The following is a 22,590-nucleotide window of genomic DNA, read 5'->3' on the forward strand; positions in this document are numbered from 1 at the left end:
CAGGTTTTTCATTTTAATGATTTATTAGCTATCTGGAAACAAAACTAAATCCAACTTTTTGTCATGAGTGTCTGTTGGTATAGATTCACATATCTGTTCTTTAAAGGCTAAGGCAACAGTGTATGGTCTGTATCCCATGTCTTCACATTTCTGAAGATATGTATCATAATATCCTTTTCCACGACCAAGTCTATCACCATCGGAAGAGAAACCTAAACCAGGCATAATTATCAAATCTAAACCTCCTGAAACACAAAAAAGAATATGTATCAAACGATGTTAACTTGCTTGTAACGCTATTAATAGATATAGGAAGATGTGGTATGAGTGCCAATGAGACAACTCTCCATCCAAATAACAATTTAGAAAAGTAAACCATAATAGGTCAAGGTACAGCCTTTAACACAGAGCCTTGGCTCACACCAAACAGCAAGCCATAAAAGGGCCAAAAAAATTAGTAATGTAAAACCATTCAAACGGGAAAACCAACTGTCTAATCTATATAAAAACATATATATTAAACATGCATATTTCTTAATGAGAATTCTAACTTATAATCTTAACATTTGACTGTCCTACAAGTGAGAGGTTAAGCTCACTGCAAGGCCAGGTTTAATACACCATATTCTACATAAGGAAATACCTGCATGTCCCAAGTCAGGAATATGACAGTTGCTTTCCACTTGTTTGATGTGCTTCTGATTTTGCAATTTGATAAAGGACTTATCCCCATTTTGAATTTTTGCTGGAGTTTGGTATTTGGTATATTAGTTTATTTTATGAGCCAATCATATATTGCCATCATTTTCAGCAATCCTGTTAGTGCTTTGCCATCCTGGCAGTTTCCCTGCTTACAATTTATTTTTCCATAAGCATGACAATGATGTGCTAACAACTGTTTTTTTTTTTTTTTTAATAACAGAAAATTTTGAAAAGCAGAAGGAAATCATAGCTGTTAGTTAAACTACAAGTCCCGTCCCAAATAAAACATGGGCTTATAATTTCCAAATTAATCAATTTGATAAACATTGCTCTCTCTTCCTGATGACTGTCAATAGTTTACCTGTATCAATAGCATCAGGTCTGACATCGTCATCTGCTGGCTGTTTTATTTTCCATTTTGTTTCTGGAAGTTCTGTATAATCTTGCCATGAGTTTAGCTTGACCATTTTCATTTTAGGTCCAATGTATTGTGGTATAAAACATTCCTTGTTCTTTATCAAGTGTTGTAGAATAGCTACAGTCTGGATTTCATCAGACATGTGTAGATATACAGATACCCTTTTACTGGCCTGGAACTTTTCTAGAGAAAACAACTAAAAAAAATATATTGATTTTGTGTATTTTAATATTTAACATTTCAGTTTATTCAATTTTATAGTGTAAACAATGTGACAAAAAATAACCCAGAGCTATGTTTAATAGACACAACAATGTAAACCAAAAAGCTCATATGAACTCTTTTATCAGATCATTTTCTATACGACCGAAAAAACAATTTGGGATCGTATAATGGTATGGTGTTGTTGTCTGCATCATTGTCCAAAGACACATTGGTTTCCAGACAATAACTTTAGTTAAAATGAATAGATCTTTATGAAATTTTTTTGGAACGTTCAATACTACAAAAGGAAGGTTGGGATTGATTTTGGGGATGATGGTCCCAACCGTTTAGGAATTAGGGACCCAAAACAAGCAATTTCTAGTTTCAGGATAATAACTTGTGTATAAGTATTTCAATTGCTCTGAAATTGTACCACAATATTTAAAAACACAAGTAGAAGGTTGGGATTCATTTAAGGGGTTATGGGGCCAACAGTTTAGGAATTAGGGGGGGGGAAAGGGCCAAAAAGAAGTATGTTTCTAGTTTTCAGACAATAGCTTGTGTTTAAGTGTATGGATCTCTCTGAAATTGTGGTACAAGGTTCCAAACTACAAAGGAAAGGCTATGATTGAGTTTTTGGGTTATTGCTCTAAGGGGAGTTTCAATAAGTGGGGGGGGGGGGGATTTTTTGTTTACAATTTTTTTAAGAGATTTATATTTTTTTCAAAAAGTTTCAAATTTCGATTTTTTGAAAAGTTTCAAGAAGAAATCTTCAACTGCACAATATTGCGCAATAGATTTGTAAGATCTTTGACCAGATTTATTTTGTGTAAAAAATTTGATCACAATCCAAATTCAGACAGTATCAAGCTTGAATACTGTGACCAAATTTGCCCCCACTGTTCAGGGTTCAACCACTAGGGTTGTATCAGGCTGCACTCAGCGAAGCATTTTATTTTTATTTAATCCATCTGATTTGTATATCAACAAACAAAACCAGCAAACAATCACATTATGGCATATCAATTGAGTAGAATAAAAGTAATCATATATTCTTAAGGGTGCATAAAAATACCCCTTTATAACTATAAGTCTTATCCATCAAAACATTCAGTCTTATCCATATGAAGTTTGGTTTACTTTTCAAGGTTTCAACAAAAAAAATCTACATAACTAGTACATCATTAGTACATTCACACTACAATATAGCAGTAACCAATGAAAGTCAAATTTTCCAAAATGTAAAAATGAAAGGACTGAATCACAACCTGTATAAAAGAGAGGCGAAAGATACTAGAGGGACATTTGGCCATAACTACAATCAAAACAAAAACAGCAGCACCTCTCCCCCACCCCCCTTGATCAAATCCTATAACAAGAAATGTAAACATTATATCAGGACTAGATCATTTACAATTATTACAACTATTGTATTAAATAAAATTACAAAAAAAAAAAAGAAATGCAATGTCTTTTAGATATTCCCTTCAAGTTATTCCTAACTAATAAAAGTCCAACACAGTGGGAGTATACAAAACTATAAAGTTTATTAGACTTTGTATTTACCTTTTCTGTTACAATTTTTGACTGTCTCTGTTTTTCAGTTTCTGTCAAACCTGCTGCTCTCTGTTTAATTTCTTTCCTTAACAAACCTTTTGCTGCTTTTAAACTATTCATAGTATCTGTTGTAGAATACGAAATAAATAAAATTAAAAGAACACTGAACATTGCTAAATAATTTTGTCAATGATTAGAAAAGACAGGATTGATCTGGGACAGATATATATGTATACATAAAACAATACTGATGAATATTTTAATTTAAGAAATGTGTAAAGATAACCAAATATAAAGTGTTTTGCTTGAAAAAAAATCTGATCCCCAATTTGATGAAAATAAATATTCGGGTCAAGCAGATACAAAAAGTTTGCAGATTTGCAGATTTCCCTCATAACTTTTAGGCAACAACCATTTTCTTATCGCAGGTGGGGGGGGTTCCTGGGATTTTTTTGAAAAAAATATTTTGATGGCCTAGCTGAACGAAAAAAAAATTATGTTTTGCACTGTAGCTGAAAAAAAAATTATGCTGTCACCTGCTTGAAAAAAAAAAAATTTGCACTGCTGAATTTGAGAATAGTGAAAATAACAACAGTTGAGACAGTGGAACAGCAGATTATAAACATCTGTCCAGTCTACAGATTAAGCTAAGATTTATATTTATACCTTATTACTTTTTGTATTTTCCTGTAATAGTGTTTGATCCAGAAATATTTAAAAGCATTCCAAATCTCCCGCATGTATGCTACTACATTAAGACATACTTAAAACTGCAACTATTATAAACATGATATGGTCATTTTATAAAAGGGATAGATATGGTATCATATTAAAACAGTCTTTTAAAGTAGCCCTGACTGTGTATGACACAGACTTGTATACCGGTAGTATTTTCCTTTGTATCATTCTGTATCATTCTTTATACCTCTTTTTTCAATGGAATGTCAATTATCATAGTTGGAAACAGTGGATGTTTATAATTTGGAGCTACTCACTCTTTGCCATTACATATGGCAATGGTGGCCACTTCAATTGCAGTATTAAAATTCAAAGACTGTGGTACCTGTATGACGGACTCAGAGAATATCATAATGTAGAAAGTGGGCTAAAAAAACAACAGAGACAACAGCCAATGCCAGGATACAGACAGAGCCATGCACTTTACATTTTACATCGATTAAAAAATTAAAATGAATTTTATGGTTTTGAGAAAAAAAAATGTATTTCTGTTCCACATTATGGGAAAAAAATTTTTGCTTTCCTTCTCATAAGAAAAAACAAATTTTATCGGAGGAAGGTTCTGAAAAAAAAATTATGAACATAATAAAAATCCCAAGCCCCCCCCCCCAGATAAGAAAATGGTTGTTGCCTTAGTGTTCAACTTTGAAAAAAATAATTTGATCAATAGCTTAAAAAAACTAAACAAATTTGTTTATCATTTTAATTATCTCCCCTTTAAACTCAAGTTAAAAACAAAACTATATAAGGGAGCTACCATTTGATTTTTATGGGGGGGGGGGGGGGGGGGGCTAGGATGAAAAATTTTGTCCTGCATTTTTTTTTAGTTGTAATCTCTGTCCTGCCTTTTTATTTTTCACTCTATTCGGTCGTGCCTTTTTTTTTATTAGTTTATCCTGACTTTTTTTACCTAAATTGTCATCCTGCCTTTTTTTTTTGTTGCAAAGTGTCTCATCCGGCCTTTTTTTTTTTTTACTCAAAACTCCTGTCCTGCCTATTTTTTTCAAATTTCATCCTAGCCCCCCCATAAAAATCAAATGGTAGCTCCCTAAAGAATTTGTTTTAGTATTTTTAAAAAACAAAATAATTCTACTAGCTAAGATACTTCATATGCATTTTTCCATTCAGATAAAATTATCAGTAGAAAATCTCATTTCTAAAGCCAATTTGTTAAATTGCAAAACTGTGAGTACAATTGATTACAATTGTCAGAAGATTTATAATAAACTGCATGAATTGGTATTAACACAACCCTAAAGGACAAATACTCCTTTTCCACTTTTAGAAAATAAAACATTAACATTTTCGGTTTTTCGGTTAAACCAATAATTACAAATACAATCTGTTTTAATATCACCAACTTTCAGTTCTAATCACAAATGATGTTACTCAAAGGCAGCCGTACATTTTACCTAATGTATTCTCGAAAAAATCGTTTCAAAACCAACATTCTAAAACTGCATTTTCTTAAATAAATAACTGTTAGTCTTTACCTGCTCTTTTTCTTGCTTTAACTTTAAGTCTGTTATTCTAAGTGACTGATATTTTGCCAAATCATAAATAAAATACTCTTTTGATGATATACACTTGGGTTAGTTCCCTTTCATCATCTAAAAGAATATGTATGAAAAACCATCAGAGACATCTATTCAATTCAATGAATTCAACGTTTTATTTAAAGACCTTTAAGTCAATATTAAATAAACAGCTGCGCCACGAGCGCATGATACGCCTTCCGTATTGTCTTTGAACATGTGAAACCCCCCTCCTTTAGTACAAAAAACTCAATAACTCAAAAATAAAAAAATTGAATCATCACCAAAAAGTAATCAGATCTTTAGATTAGTATAAATAAGAAGTGTGTACAGTTTTAAGCAATAATCGATTCATAAATCGTTTTTGAGATAATGCACAACATGTGACCCTCCCCCTTCTTTTTTTTTTTTTTTTTTACAAAGTACTCAATAGAATATACCTCTTAAATAAGATTTTGAATCAGCACCAAAAAGTATACAGGTCTTCATATCAATATAACTTAAAAGTGTGTAAAGTTTTAAGCAATAATCATAGATCGTTTTTGAGAAATGGTGCGACATGGCCGGGAAAAAACACACCCCTGTTTTAGTTATAAAGTCCTGTAACTTAACTCAAAGAGGTCAACATTTTGACGGGCGTATAAAAACTATATCAACACAACCTTTGTCAAATACACTTTTAAACATAACAGTGCATAGTTAGCAGGAACATATCTACTGAGATATACTATTCCCAGATAGAAAGATACCATTGATGACAACTAAGACTTCTGTAGTACTGTAGTATTCAGGATCAGATGACATATAAAAAATAAGAAAAGCATCTAAAATAAAATCCGACTATTCTATATATAAAAAGTAAAAGTGCTCAAAATAATGTTGTTGTGCTCTCTTCCTAAGATTTTTACCAACTATAGATCATCTCCACATCTCATGTAAAAAGTATCATCAAAATATACAGAAACACAACAAACCACATTAAAAAACATTATTACCAAAAATCTGCGTCAGTCAAAACGACACAAACAGTCACTGATCCAGGTCTATACTATTCATAAGCGTTCCACAAACGAACTTTGAATAAGCTGACTATGCGGCCGTACGGTGACATATAGCTGTTAGTTTCTGTGTCATGTATTCTCTTGTGGAGATTTGTCTCATTGGCAAACATACCATTTTTTTTTATTTTAATAGATGCGTCTTAAGCCTTTTTTTAAATGGTTCAAGTAACTGTTCATTTTTAAGACTTATTGGAAGACTATTCCACACAGAGTCCTGACCACCACATCGAACCGACGCTTACCTCAAATTTTGGTCCCTGCAGGGTTTTTTTAGATTGCATCTCGACCAGAGCAGCATTTCAAGTCAGATTGCAAGGATCGTGCCGGTTTGTAAAAATGTATGAGTTCACTAAGATACAAAGGACCAAGTCCATGCAAGGCCTAATCTGCGTACAGCAATATTTGATATTGACATCTGAATTGAAATGGTAACCAGTGAAGAGTCACAAGTGTTGGAGTTATATGTCCAAGTGTTAAACAAATTGAAATATTTTAAGTTATTTTACTTTAAATATTGCATTAGGCAGTGGGTTTTAAGTAATCCGAATTGCATATAAATATGCGTGCGTGCAAGTACTATACACACTAAATATTTTGTTTCATAGATTGACAAAATTATTATAACCATTATCTGCTTTAGTAATAACCAGCTTCAGTTATCATCGTTTTTAGTACTTGAGCGTCTTACATGCCAACAATAGAAACACTCGATGAGAATTTACTCCTATAAATAGTTTCGATCGGTCCTGTATAGACTGAGGAGTTCTATAATGACATAACTAGATTTAGCTTTTGTTTAACTCTGGTCGTCAGATTTTAAGATTATTTGCAATGGTCGGATTTTATTTTACCGATAGTGAACACAGTGCTATATATTTGTTTGATTTTTGAAACCAAGAAGACAGAGAGTGAAAGAAGTACTAGGTTCAACATAAATACAATTTTAACTTAACCTTGTTCCTTGTCCTTTGAAATGTTCGAGTCCAATCACTGACCAATATAAATTATAATTTTCTTTCCTAACACAAGACAAAAGTTCCTTATTTATAGCTACCCTATTTCATGACGTCAATCTTAAACAAATGGAATAAAATGTCTTCATCAACGTTTCTCAAGTACACGTACTCTGTTCGACTTATTGTAATGGCGATCAATGTTACATCAAAACTGATTTTAAAGTCAATTGTTTGATACATTCAGTTAATTGTTCTAACTTCCGTTTGCCGTAGATTAATTTATGCTGATTTCACATAGATTCCAAGACTTGTCGTAAAGAATAGCTATACTGACTGAGACTGAGAAGCTAATAACATTTCAAACATGCTATGTTGCTATGGGTTAAACAAGGTAAGCAAGGTATATTTTCTAAGAATTTCAAAACATTATTCTTTCATTTATCGTTACTTTCGTTTTTATAAAATTATTATTGTTAAAACTTTCAACAAATGGGTCTTCCATATATACTTTTTTGTACAGGGAGGGGTCACGGGAAACAATAGTTCCATAAATCATACTCCCAAACTTCAATTCATATAATTTATGCTATTATTTTCGATGTACTCTCGTGTTTGCCTAAAAGTATTTGACTTAATGAAAGATGAAGTTCTTCCTAAAAACAGACGAGAGCTCTGACTCCGTTAAGAGAGCTCTGACTCCGTTAAGAAATTACTACGGAGGAAGAGATTCAATTAAATGAAACAAATCCTTTCTTTAGACTAGGAAAACATCAGATATTTAGTAAAATGTTAACTTGACTTGTGTTCACTAAAACCTAAAAAAATTTTCAAAATTCAACAGTATTTGGTCCATGCATACTCAAGTTGGAGACAAACAAAACATTGACAGTGGAATGGTATGCAGTCACCGGTATTACACGCCTGGTGGTCAATGTTCATTGCGTGTATTTATATGAATTTTCAGTTTACCAGCTAAGTATAACAAATGCTAACATGCAAGATCATTGATACTATCACTTCTTGTATTAAATTAACTTTTAAGGAAACAATGAAATGATTTTAAAAAAATCAGTTAACTAGAAATATCCATCTCCCTTATTCTGATAATCTAGGACAGTATTTTTTTATCATTTGATTATCTTGTTAAAAAAAGAATGAGTATATATGTGATTATATTGGCAAACAAAATGTGATTATGTGATTACATGGACAGCCAATGAGGGGGACTCTACTTTAGGGGCTTTTTTTTACTGATCTTTGCGTGGAAGAGTGTTATATATGAAGACCTTCTCTAATCTTTTTTGGAGCGATAAAGCCTGCACAGGAATTAAACTTAGTCCAAACGTTTTTACATATACAGTCATTTGAATACTATAACAGACACGCCTAGCTTGGTTTTTACAACGTTATCAAATAAACTCAACGGGCTTTGGTGCAGCATTTGTTCCAAAATTTGTGTTTTATAAACCCTTCAGTGTTTTTTTTTTTCATCTGTTATATGAGCTTTGTTTATCTTGAGCAACTGTATAATGAGCTTCAAAACTGTTATGTTTTGTCTCGTCAAATCAAAAACAGAAACAGAAATATTTGTATCTACTAGGTTACGACAGTATAGTATACGCAGTATACATTCAACTATTCATTATCCACTGTTATTTGAGATAAAACAAAAAATCTGTTCTTATTGTCTGTATGTGAGGCTTGTAAACTGATCAATTTAAAAAAAGGGGGGACGGGGGTAAAGATTCAGAGACCATTTTTTTACCAGCTACTTATTAATGAGGCTCTCCCAAATTAGGAACCTTATCAGTGGTTGTCTTTTGTCGTATCCTTTATGTTGTTCTTTGTTATTCAGAGAATTTTGAGAATTTAGCGATGATGATTCGCCATTTTTCGTTTAATTCATTACTTAACTGTAGACGAGTAAGATTTTGGCATATTGAATAGACATTTTTCTCTTGTTGAAGATAATTTGTTGTCCTCCTAGTTGTGTTATGGTAAGTTGTGTTGTTGTGGTTCTGTCCACCGGTGTTCTGTCTCATTGAACTCCAGTCTTAATTGACTAGGATTGTTAGTTTTCCTATCAAAGGTCAGTGGTTTTCTCCCAGCACTTTGGCTTCCTCCTGCCATAAAAAGTCACTGCCACAAAATAGCCAAAACAAGAATGTGTCCCAAGTACACGGATGCCCCACTCGCACTATCATTTTCTATGTTCAGTGGACCGTGAAATTGGGGTCAAAACTTTAATTTGGAATTAAAATGAGAAAGATCATATCATAGGGAACATGTGTACTAAGTTTCAAGTTGATTAGACTTCAACTTCTTCAAAAACTACCTTGACCAAAAACTTTAACCTGAAGCGAACGGACGCACAGACGGACGAACGGAGGCACGGACGAACGGAGGCACAGACCAGAAAACATAATGCCCCTCTACTATCGTAGGTGGGGCATAAAAATGGCGTTAAAACACAAACAATCAACCAATAAATCTGTCATATTGGCGTATTCTCCGTATTTGTACTCCATAAATTCCTATTTACTGATATTAGTCATTGACTGCATGTCATCGACATAAAATGTGTACATTATATAATTAAATTATTTTGAATAAAAGTACTTCGACATGCATTCATTGGTTGGTACAAAACATGATGAATGGTTTCTATCCATGGAACTAAATGTTTAATTAACATATATTTGAATTAAGCCAATTAATACTAAAGGCATTGGAAGTTTATGTATATTTTTGGTTTATAAGAAATGTACATATGGTTAAAGACATACTTTAAATTTTAGATAAACAAGGATTAAACGTTTGTAAAGTTCTATGGATCTCGGAATTCATATCAGGCACGATCTTTGTACAATATGTTAAAGTACATGTCAATATGTCTTTCGTGTTATTAGGTGTACTATAAGATGTGCAAAGGAAAAATATAAAGGTTATATGTACGCAGAAGGCTTGTTTACGTACAAAAAAGGGGAGAAAAAACACCAGCGAACAATACACAAAAAACGCCCACAATTTTTTCACAGATTTACGTTTTTAATTCGTGTCTTAAAACTGTCGACTTGAGAAACGAATACGAAACATTAAATAGTGAAACATGAAGAAAAATCTAGAAAAATAACAAACAAAAGTTTCATAGCTCTATTCTAGAAGGGGAAATATATTGGGCGTATTCGTCCTATATCGACATGTGTGAGGGCTGTATAGCCAGTCAAGGCCGTTAAACACTTCCATCATCTATCATCTATCGACATCATGGAAGCATTTGATCAACAAAAAGAAACGTATAATTGCAGAATTGAGAAATATATTGGGCGTATATAGGGCTGTGCGGCATATTTTCAACGTTTATATGCCCTGAACTTTTCAGAATTTAAACTGACACTAATTTTCTTAACTACCTCTACCTCGAATTAAGGGTTACCACAGATTTCAATGTAAACAATATGCACATGTATATTTACTGGTAACATTCCCAAGTTATGTCTCTATTAGATGGAACACAGAGAGCATAACTGGGAACCAGTATGTAAACAAAATTAATTTTCTATGAATATTCTCTCCCAAAAAGAGGTGTGGTTTGAGAAACAGCTGTATTTACAAAGTGCAACCTATAGAACCTTACTAAACTCGTTAACCTTTCGAATTCCACAACTGAAATAAGTAAAGATGTGAAGTATCTGTTACAGTACTGTGTACATAAAGTTCATTCTGATCGATGGTGGACATATTTTAAATCATTCCGTAAGGAAGCAACCATTTCATTTTCGGGGGGGGGGGGGGGAGGGGTGGGACAAGTCGAAATTATTTTTTTTCTTTCAATTCTAGCATTACACGCAGTGACAGCTGATCGTGAAACAAACAAATATTTTTTTTCTCCAAAAACTGGAAACAAACTTTTTTTCCAAAAAATCCAACGCCCCCCCCCCTTCGAAAATCAAATGGTTGCTGCCTAAGAAGGCATTCTCTTTGTAGATGTTCTTTTCGTTATGCTCTAAAAGCCCCTGTATGAGATATATCTCTTTAAAAAAACTTATAATGGTTCCAATTATGAGTCTGTGAATATTGCATGGATAAAAGTGGTTATATAAGATATCAATTTGTCTACTCATTGTCAGAGAAGAAATTAGTCAGTAAAATACATCGGCAACAATTATTGCAATAACTCCCACGAAAACAAAAACCTTTTAAATTTACTGCTGTATAATTATAATTCTCTTAGACTCTTAGACGTTAAGAGTTATATTTCCGGATTGCGTATCAGGATTTCTATAAGCGACCAAAGTAGAAGCTGAAGTACCTCCATGGTTATTAGCATCACGCTCTGTTTGATTGTATAATTATAAAGCGATCAATATTACACCAAAAGCTGCTTTAAAATCGTCTCTTCATGCAATTCATTAATTGCCTTTCTTCCGTTGTCACAGATTTCACACCTGATTCAAACAAAATAGTAATATGGTGATTGTACATAAAGATTATAATTTGCCTGTCACTGCACTGACATAGCTGAGTCTTGGGGGTATTCACGAGTTTTTAGAAGGTAAGGAAGTTATAAACATAAGATAAAAACTTTACACACATCTTTTTATCTTTTTAATTAATATGATAAATGACATATTTTACGGAATCATATCTTGTTTATTCCAACCTGGCTTTTCAGAGAGAAAAAATCCACAGTTAATAGTTACTATTACCAGTAAGTAAATTGTACAATAAACACTAAAACAGGATTCAAACTACCTTTAATGAAGTAACATCATTGCCAGTTCAAAATGATTAAATAAACAACTCGACACAAGTTAAAACACTACGGAATAAATCTAACAATACTAAAAACAATTTAAAAATCCAAGTCAACAAACATGAAAGAAGTTTTTTTTCTCACTGAAATGAGGGTTTCGGTTTGTACAATTAAACCGATTCACATTTGTGTTTATTTTGAAAATCAAAAGTGCCATATGCATAGAGTCTTTAAAATTCGAACTTTTGTCTAATTTAATTTCTTATCAAATTGTATGTGTTTCAAAGTTTGTTAGTACGAAAAGATACAGTTTATCAAAACAAATCTGACTTAAATTTATGAGCTTTGACATTTGTAACCTTAGAATTGAAAATAAATCAGGGATATCCATAGAAGATTAGGAAAGACTGTCATTTCTTTATATATTGATTCACCGTAACTAAACAGTACACTGATTTTAAATCAAATTTATTGAAATGTGACCACATGTTTCAATTTATATGTAAGTAAGACATTTGTTTTTCTATATCATACCATCAGTGTTACAAGGGTAAGTAATCTTATATTTTACAGTTGGTTTCCTTTAATTGTTAAAAAAAATAACATAAAAAAATTGTAAAAGGAGAAATCTATTAATTTTCATGGCAGTCAATTTGTCTACTTTCAGATGTTTTTTTTTATCACACAAGGCATCTGTTTCTTCTATCCCGCAACACTTCCTTTTCATATAACTTTTATTATTTTTTTATTTTAGGCATTTGGTGTAATACATTTGTATGATAATATACAATCTGTAATTATGCTATAAGTCCCTGTTATAGAAATTTCTATAAATTGTCCAAAAATTAAGTTCAAAGTTTTTGGAAAATATAAGACTGAAACGCGAAACTTTTTTTTTTCTTAATTTTGTTTTTAAAGAAATGAAGCTTTTATAAACTTTAGTGTATAGAAACTAAACATGTACTGCCATGAACGATACTAACAAGAAATTCTGAACTTGTAAGCCGAACGATAGTTCTATATGTTGAAATATTAACCAAAACATGAGACAACTCGATCTCCTTTTATTGTACTGGATATAAAACCTTCTAACAAAAATTAATTGCTGAATCTTCTCAACACAATATCTTTTTGTAAACTTTAAATATCAATTGTTTGTTGTCAGCCAACAAATGCGGGTTTCAAAGTTACTATTTAAACTACCAACTTTAAGGCGTTTTAGTCAGAGTGCATACAACCTATCTCTATTTCTTCCTGCTATGATTTTTTTCCCTGTACATATTCATAATTTATTTAGACCAAGTGTTGCTGTAAAAACTTTTCCAGGAGCACACGTTTGCACTCAGAGTAAAGTTTGTTGTTTGACTTGGCGGTGTCCATTTGAATGAATTAGGTTGAAATGATTGAATGAAAACTGCTCTTTACCGGTTTTAACGAGATTGCAAGTGTCAAAGTTCTATAGGTTATGAAAGTTCCAGAGTTATAAGGGAATTACGTTTCAAAATAAAAGTATCGTTCTTATATTTAGGGTATTGAGTTTCATATTTAATGTAATGCCTCATTTTTATTTGGACAATCTGGTTTCTTGGTGATACGTATATGTACTATGGCCAGGTAAATATCAGGATATAGTTCCTTGATAGATTTTAGGGCCAGGTATAGGGTTATCTTGGATTGATTTAAGGGCAAGGGTCAGGTTTATGATGTCTGATCTGCCTGAACATAAATTATTTGTAACAAATCTTGTTTTAAGATTTTTCACTTTTTATAGAAAAAAAATATTGAACAATCTATAATACTAAAATTACGAGGTTCAATTTGTCAGCCGTCATCACGTAAAAACGACGAATCAAAGAATTCAACTTTATATACAACTAATATAGTACAAAGGTGTAGATTAAAAATTACACCACTCCAGGCCCTTTTGTTTTCCACGTAATTAATATTGCCAATAATTAGGAAGTTCCGGGTCGAGTCCGATACCGATACCAATAGTATAATCACCTGTTACCTATTACCTTATCTGTACGTTCCGCATCTGACAGGCGCACCACCAAACGGTGTATTCAGGATTAATATGCTATATACACGGGTCATAATCACAGGGTTGACACTACTAAATTGTCAAATTGTTACCTATTGTAGTATTTTAATCCGTAAGACTTTCTAAGATAACAATACGAATACTAAAAATCTGGACTAAAAATAAGTTTCAATTTGTTAGCGGGCATGACGTAAAACAGCGAATCAAAGAATTCAACTTTATTTATAACTAATATAGGACAATGCTGTTGATTAAAAAATACTCCATTCCAGCACCTTTTGTTTTCCAAATAATTAATATTACCAATAATTGATAAGTTCCAGTTCGACGGGTTCAAACAGAAAGATTTGAAAGCAGAGAAAATTGTGTATCTTATAATCGGCATGACTTTATCAGATGACAGTACTAATACTAAGATAAGACTTGCCCATAGTTATATACTTTAATTCAGTCACGGACCCGCGATATCACGGGTGTGTTCTAGTATAATATAAAAAAGAAAAATGTACATACTCTATTCTATTGACAAAGAATAAGTATTTACAGAATACTATAAAGAGAACAATCAACGTTCTGTTTTGAATCACCTTTTCAATTTCAAACGAGGTTTCCTACAATCTTACCGTCCTACACTTCAATATGCATTTCTGTACTATATGGAAGATTTCATACATACGTTTTATAAAACTTGGTAGACTTGATCAACACAGTGTCGACTTTTCTTATGGGAACCAACTGTGTGCCACTTTTTGCTTTTTTATATGAACGAGGCGAGACTACAGGCAGGGTTTGTAAGCACAATTATAAGTATTATCTAATCACTCCGCTTTCAACTATACACATTTGAGGTAATTTCAATAAATAATTAATCATAAATCCGTTTGCGGTTCACTGATCGATATATTAGTCTGTGGAACAAATTTTATTTATAAGTTGGGCTTTGAACTAGCTTTCAGCAACTGTTTGATCAGTCTGCAGTCTTTTTGTTTATAGTTGTTCTATGTTTTAGCTTACTGTAAGGCATGTCGTTTGTTGACGTACTATGAACAGTAAACATAAATAATGTTATTAAAATCACGTAATATTTGAGCCTTTAATAGTTGAAAACATTTTATTAAAACGCTAATTGCGGTATAGAATAAAGCTGTCAACCATACTATTACAGCATTTATTTTAAAGAGACAAGAGTTAAAAAGAGCTTTTCCAATAAATGTGATACTCTAAAGACTAATCTTGCGATTTTTTTTAAAGCTACTATGACGTCTTTTAAGTCATTGAACATTAATAAAATTATGTTTGGACTTTTTGGTATGTACTTATGCCTTCTTTTTAAGAACATTCCATATTAGGTTGAACTGTCTGAGGTTTCTGACTCACAATGAATGCACGTAATAGGATTTTAATTCCCGAGACAATATTTAAAAAACAATGATTGAAGTTAACGGTCAGTTATGTCAAATGTCCTTGATTCTTCCGTCAATCAAATTATTTCTGTAAGGTATTAATGTTTCGCGTAATGAATGACTCAGGAATCATGGACATTTCATTTTGGACAATCTAGATTTTGGACACATTCATCATTTTATGGCAAAAATTAAATGTCTTAAAATTTAATTCATTTTTGCAGAAAAGTTTAAAAGATGATTTTGTAGAATATGCCATTGCATGTTTCGATCTTAAAATTGTGTATATATATCTTTTCACTGTTTGATAGAATTAAATACAAATAAGACGCATATCCTACAAGACAAGAAAGTATTTTAATCACATAAGAATCTTTAAATGCTAAGAAAATAAAACGTAATTATAGATTCGTGCTGAAATGTATAATGTATCGTTTTTTATATATATATATAGATGAGACCGTTGTTTTTCCCGTTTGAATGGTTTTACACGAGTAATTTTTGGGGCCCTTTATCATGTTTATAGCTTGCTGTGCGGTGTGAGCCGAGTCTCCGTGATGGAGACCGTAATTTGACATAGAATGGTTTACTTTTATAAATTGTGGCTTGTCTGGAGAGTTGACTCATTGGCACTCAAATCACATGGTATATCTATTGAAAATTACAGACAGAATACATAGTTAAAGCCTCGGTCACACCTTAAGGAATGCCAGTACTGGCTACAAACTGGATATCATCGGCAATTGATGTTTCACGAGTAAAGTTACTCCTCTTTCATTGTTCAAAACCTAAGATACGGATCTGCGTGCGAATAAGACGTGTGTTTTTTGAAAATAAAATTCACTATGGGACCAGTAGATAACTGTAGTAGTTCCATATTCTATGGTGGCCGGTTAAGGCCATTTCGCGTTTTCGACTTTCATATTCTATAGGACGAAAACGCGAAAACGCGAAATCACGAACTCGAAAACGGGAAAACGCGAAGTCAAAAACGACTAATTTTCTAGTTTATGAAAAAATTTAAAATACGTCACAGATATGAAATTTATATGACAATCATTTGAATGACTTATACTTTGAAGTCTTGTCTCCAGTTATATTTAAAATGTTATGTTATAATAACATGCATATCGTAAAAACGCAAAAAGGCAAAAACGCGAAATCGCGAGCGTGCGAAAAGTCGAAAACGAGAAGTCGAAAACGCAAAAACGCGAAACTGATTTCGCGTTTCCAAATCTGTTTCGCGTTTTCGACTTCACGATTCCGCTTTTTCGCCCTATGGAATATGTATTCTCCTAAATATCATTATTAAGTTTCGGTTGCTTTATGTTTTTAAAAAAACTGAATTCTCTTTGTTTCGTCGACGTTCATGACCCACAGCATCACAGCATGATATATTATTGGTTTTCTTTATTGTTTTTAGATATATGATATATTTTTCTCCGAATATTTATACACCATCGAGAATTTTAATGGAGTTCAGATAGACAGGTTAACTTTAGTTCAAAATATTATTTTACATAAGAAAAGTCCTTCAAATATTTATTAAAGCAAATACTTTGTCGGTTTAAAATCTAGTCGACTTTCTAACCAATGTAAATTTTGTTAGTATTATATATTGTTTAATAATAGGTAGGGACTACTTACTTTTATTAAGACTTAATATAAATATTGTTATATCATGATAAGCACCAATACGATAGGAATAAGTAAGAGACAATATTTCGTCACAACCACACAGCTTTCGAAAGACAAGAGGTAGGATACACAAACTTGGATCTTCCTTAATTGTTTATTTTTAATATCAATTCTAGATTAAACAAAATTAATATTCATTTTTTTTTATAGATTGAATTGTCAAATTTTCAAGAGAAACAAATTGTTTATAAATAATGAACATTGATGAAACATGATACCAACGCATACAACTAAGTTGTAAATAGTCTACAAATTCTTCAGAATCTCTTTTATGAACCACAAAAGATTGACTGGGAAATACAAATAAAATAATCTCGTTGGCTTTTATGTCGCATCTTCTAATATTTTTATCTGCATTTCTCCCATTCTTGTTTAAAACCCATGCATGCCAAGAAAGGTTTGCACGTTTGGCTATGAGAGATGTATAAGTACGCAGCTTCGTCCAGTCCATAGCCTTGTGTTGGGCACAGTGAGAGGATCGTGATATAGACTCTTTGATGCAAATGTCAAGGATTTTTACAAGAACAGTAATATATCGTTCAACAAAATCTACAGACTAATGAGGCTTTCTTAAAGTTTTTTTGTAAATTGATCTTAATGATGAACGTGTACATTTGTAGTTAAAGGGTGTGTCCTTTCGTATAATTTAAATATTTGCTTAAATATTCAGTTTTAATTGTTCTGTTTGAAAAGCTTAGGATAGTTATGTAATTTCATTTACATACATTCATTAATTCAAGGCAAAAAGTACAATTACAGTAATTCACACTTTAAATGAATGAATATTATAGCTTAAAAAATATTTTCACATTCGAGGTCTTTAAATAGAACTTATGGCTTTAATTGAATCTTTGCCTCTGTAATTCAAAAAAAATACAAAATGTGTGAAAACAGGCACAAACATAGGTTTTAAAATCCACATTAATTCTTCTCTATGAGATAAAGGCTATTGAAAAAAAAACAGGTTTTTTTTTGCATCTTCAATTGTGAAAGAAATAGTAGGATTTTTTAAGAATAAATGAACATATTTCTACGTGTGACAATGAATACTAATATACTATAACTTAAAGGGATCATAATTCATCTGTAGAAAATTCACAAACATCTCGGAAGCTATGATATAGTACAATCACTGAAAAGGTAGGTCTATCTTAAGATATTTTGTAATGAACAGTTTTTTCAGTCTTAAATATTAATATATACTAGTATAAAACATAAACATAAGCAATGTGTTTGATTTCATAAAATTAATATTAGAAAAGTTATGAAAAAAATATATAGCACACCATCTATTATAATTAGTAGAACGTAATTTTTATTTTATTTGCACAGAGATATGTAAATTGTATAAAAACAATATCATATTAAAAATATTATCTTAAATGGAATTAAAAAGTTGTGGAGCACATTATCACTTATAAAGATAAAGACAATTCTATATACGATCATTTTCCTGTGTGTTTTCTCCTGAAAGGGGGTAACATTTAACTTTATTTTTACCATGAACACTGTATTGATTAATACTCGTTCTGAACTCAGATTTTCAAATATAGAGCTAATGTTACAAAAACGTTTTTCTCTGATATATTGATTGTTAAGATTCATTCCAAATTTTTGTATTCCTTTCATCTCAAACTTCCCTGAGAGTTAGAAATTAAGAATAACACAGGGACAAGAAATTCAGTTTCATATATGAATTTTTTTTTTCTTCTCCTTATGTAAACAACTGACAATTAGATCTATGATAAAGACGTTAATTTCAATTTTCCTATCGTTACCTTCTCATTCTTCAGTAGTAGCATGCAAAAGGCTCATTGACACGAATACCACACCTTCTTAACTGTATATAGCTTGTTTTTGCTATGCAACTCCCTAACAGAGTTACACCCTAAGCTCAATTGTGAAATTTACTCGAGCAAGAATGCGAAGAACAACATGATTACTTCTTAAACTTCCGGGGTCAAGTAATTGCCAGCCCCTGTCTATCCCATGCAGTATAGCAAATGGTCCAGCATATTCTAAATATGGAAATACCTGTATCAGATATTACAGATCATTGCCATTCGTTTGAAGTGTTTGAGGGTTGCTTTTGCCATTTAATAAAGGGCTTCCCAGTTTTAATTTTCCTTGCAGGTCAAACAAAAGGTTAGAAAAATTAAAATGTGTCTGATTACCCTATTTTGACGACGGTAAAATGAATTTACAGAAAGAGAAGTCAATTTTTCACTTGCTTGAAATTTTGGAACTTTTTACATGCTTGAACTATATTAAAGAATATTGTATACTTAACCCTTGGTCATACATGTACGTTTATATTAAACTAATAGTTTGAACTTCTTTTGAATTTTCCAACTATTGACCTCTTGTTCCATTAGTTAGACATCTAGTATTATTAAATCATAATATATCACCATAATACTTACTACGTCAGATCACGAAATTGTCTACTTAAGGTAATCTGAAAGTTTTTCTCAAAATTAATGGGTTTGATTAGTATACACTTGGTGATAAAAGTTCAAAATTAATAGCGTTAAAAATCTTTGTTTTTCTATCTTTGAAGATTGGAAATTAACATTGCTATCATATTTATAAATTGCTCCGAAATTGGTTAATAATATGCAAGGCCCAATTGGAATTTAAATGGAAGACCATGGTGCTATTAAATGTCCGTTGGAGAGTTTAATGTTTTAGTAATCATCTTTAATTACTGGTTGTACAATAACTCAACACCTGAACGCGAAATTTTTAAGTAGCGAAAATAAATAGAAATGTAAGAAAAAAAACTAGAAAAATATGATAAAGGATTAAGAAGGTACATGAACGAGAAGGTACTGTGATTTTTAAATGGAAATCAATTGAAAGGTGATAGAAAAATTACTTTTGTGATGAAGGAATCAGAAGTCAATTAGTGAGTTATAACATATAATAGTAGGTAGGAATTGTATTGGATTTACTATATAATTATATTTCTGACATCTACGTTAATATAAAAGGAAATATTTATTTCAATTTTTCACACAAGCTTACATTTGTTAAATTTCATTATCCATTGTAAATGTAACGTGTAATATCATTATAAGATATTGAACGAAAGAGTGAGTTTTACTGAAAAAAAAATATAGGTACTAATGTAAATTCAGCATACATTGAAATACAACGTCAGTAATTTTGGAGTCAAATATTTTCTGTAAGGTGAACAAATAATAAATATGGTAATACTGTCTTTGGGTTATTAGCTCATTGGGATGGGGACGGTTGGTGTCTTCAAACTAGTTTAACCCCGCCACATTCTATATCTGCCTGTCACAAGTCAGTAGCATGTGGTTGTCGTTTGTGGCTGTCTATCGTATTTGTTTTTCGTTCTTTATCTGTACATAAATCAGGTCGTTAGTTTTCTCGTTAGAATTGTTTTTCATTTGGGTTGTATAGCTGAATACATGCGGTACGGGCTTTGTCTGTTGTTGATGACCATATGGTGACCTGTAGCTGTTTATTTTTATGTCATTTAGTCCTTAGTAGAGAGTCGTCTCAGTGGAAATTATGCCGCATCTTCTTATTTTCATATCTCGGATCTACATTAATATTCACATTAAATTTCCAAGTCTTAACTTGTTTGGACTTTTTTCAGCGGTACCCAAGTTCAGCTAAACACTATCATTATGAAAGCTTCAATAGCGCGGATGGGTATTTCTGTGTGACTGACTGTATTGATGTATATTTAGATGAAACCTGGGAACAGTATAACAACAGTTAATATATACAACGAAATTTGTTTTACATGCCCACGTATAAAAATTGCGGTTTTTATCCAACGCAATCATAGGTTTGAACTTAGTTTTCAATTTAGACTCGTTTACATTTTTTCGTTTGGGCTTGTATCATATTTTCCCTCCGGTTTATATGATCCGTTCATCCTATATCGACTCTTAAAATTCAAGAGTCTATCTAAAAATGAGGGTACTTTTTCTAAAAATGAGGGTACTTTTTATATGGCCTTCCAAATACCGTTTCGATCCCTAACATCACTGAAGACATTTATTTTGGAAATCCGGATCTGGTGTACTAAAAAATATTGACACCGTATGTTTGTGGCATAACATCGTGGCCACAAGTTAATTTTTTTTTCTGTTTAGTATTAAATTTATATTAAGATCCATTTTGTTACATCTTGTGATCAATTTTATTTGGCAATCTCCAATGGCAGTCAGCAGGGTTAAAGAACATCAGTTGTTCGACCTGTTAGTCAAATGCGTTTTGTTTAAATATACTTTTTTTTCACTTTTTTGGTCTTTTGGAAAATGTTGTTTGTGCTGTTTTTAGACCCTTCTACAACGAAATTTGTTTTACATGCACACGTATAAAAATTGTGGTTTTTATCCAACGCAATCATAGGTTTGAACGTAGTTTTCAATTTAGACTCGTATCTTACATTAATTTGTATGATCCTTTACTATAGGTAATTTAGCTGATCTGTAAAAATAACATCTTCATGCCTTATACATCATGTACTGTAGTACGACGCTAGATTAAAACTGACGTGGAAAGGTAACACCCGGCCACCAAAAGCTTCATTTTTATGAAGCCCAGGTGGTCGTGTGGTCTAGCACTTCGGTTACAGTGCAGGCGATTTGGTGTCACAATATCTCAGTAGCATGGGTTCGAATTCCGGCGAGGGAAGAACCAAAAAATTGCGAATTAAATTCATAGATCTAACATTGTTGGGCTGATGTTTAGACGAGTTATATGTAAAAATATATAATCCTGTTGAAGCTAAGTAACAACACTTACATAATAGTATGCTTTTTTTTTTATATAAAGTGTATCATGAAATAACTTTTAATATAATTTTAAGCTAGTTTGCTCTTTCTCTTTTACGTCGTCAATTCGTGCTTTGTATTGTTTAATATATAGATTTTCAGAAAATTCGGAGACTTTAATATAGTAAACCATGGAAAAACAATTACGACTCCATAATAGTGAAAATAAAGACCAGAAGAACTGGACAAAATGTAGCATCGATTTAGTTCTGTTCTAGGCAGGGTCACAAGTTTTCTCATTTAGTAAATAGAAAATAAATTGAGTGTTGCGTTTCTATAATCACCAAGTATATATTATTGTAAATGGATTATTATTTCTTAATAGAATATCTTAAATGTAATAAGATAAAACCAATGCTTTATATATATCATATATTCATAACCGACCACCAACCAAGTTCCCGAGTCAACAACTCCTGATTGATTAGCTACTGGGAAGAAAATTCAAAAGATTATAAATTTCGATTAGTTCTGCTATTTAGTAGTTACACAAGTCTTAACTCATCATAGTTAAATGCTTAAGCTAGGACCTCCGGGTGCGGGAATTCTCCCTGCGCTAAGACACATTGGTGACCTTTGGATGTTGTCTGCTCTTTGTCGGGTTGGTGTCTCTCTGACATATTCCCCATTTCTATTCTCAATTTCATTTTGTACAACACTCTATTTTTTTTTATATCGCCTGGTTAGCACCAATTCAGAGA

The 22,590-nt window shown here is 32.0% G+C and overlaps 2 protein-coding genes across 8 annotated transcripts in view; one reads left to right on the forward strand and one right to left on the reverse strand.

Annotated features, from left to right (window-relative positions):
• Positions 1–14,845, reverse strand: LOC143071747 (5-formyltetrahydrofolate cyclo-ligase-like). The gene is made up of 5 exons (XM_076246287.1): positions 14,648–14,845; positions 5,113–5,229; positions 2,891–3,006; positions 1,064–1,316; positions 1–245 (listed from the first exon to the last, which is right to left on the reverse strand). The coding sequence occupies exons 3-5, from the start codon at positions 2,999–3,001 to the stop codon at positions 25–27; spliced, it is 585 nt and encodes a 194-aa protein (XP_076102402.1). The 5' UTR covers positions 3,002–3,006; positions 5,113–5,229; positions 14,648–14,845; the 3' UTR covers positions 1–24.
• LOC143071745 (uncharacterized) overlaps positions 11,637–22,590 on the forward strand; it is a 26,418-nt gene continuing 15,464 nt past the window's right edge. Inside the window, exon 1 of one of the 7 annotated variants that reach the window (XM_076246282.1) lies at positions 11,637–11,726. The gene's annotated coding sequence lies outside the window, so the exon portion shown is untranslated. Of the gene's footprint in view, positions 11,727–12,408; positions 12,430–12,457; positions 12,478–17,019; positions 17,133–18,027; positions 18,213–19,854; positions 20,005–22,590 lie in introns of those variants that run through there. The other 6 variants (XM_076246286.1, XM_076246285.1, XM_076246279.1 and 3 more) reach the window with 6 other exon arrangements.

Source organism: Mytilus galloprovincialis, chromosome 4, assembly GCF_965363235.1.
Source record: "Mytilus galloprovincialis chromosome 4, xbMytGall1.hap1.1, whole genome shotgun sequence".
Classification (NCBI taxonomy): Eukaryota; Metazoa; Mollusca; class Bivalvia; order Mytilida; family Mytilidae; genus Mytilus; species Mytilus galloprovincialis.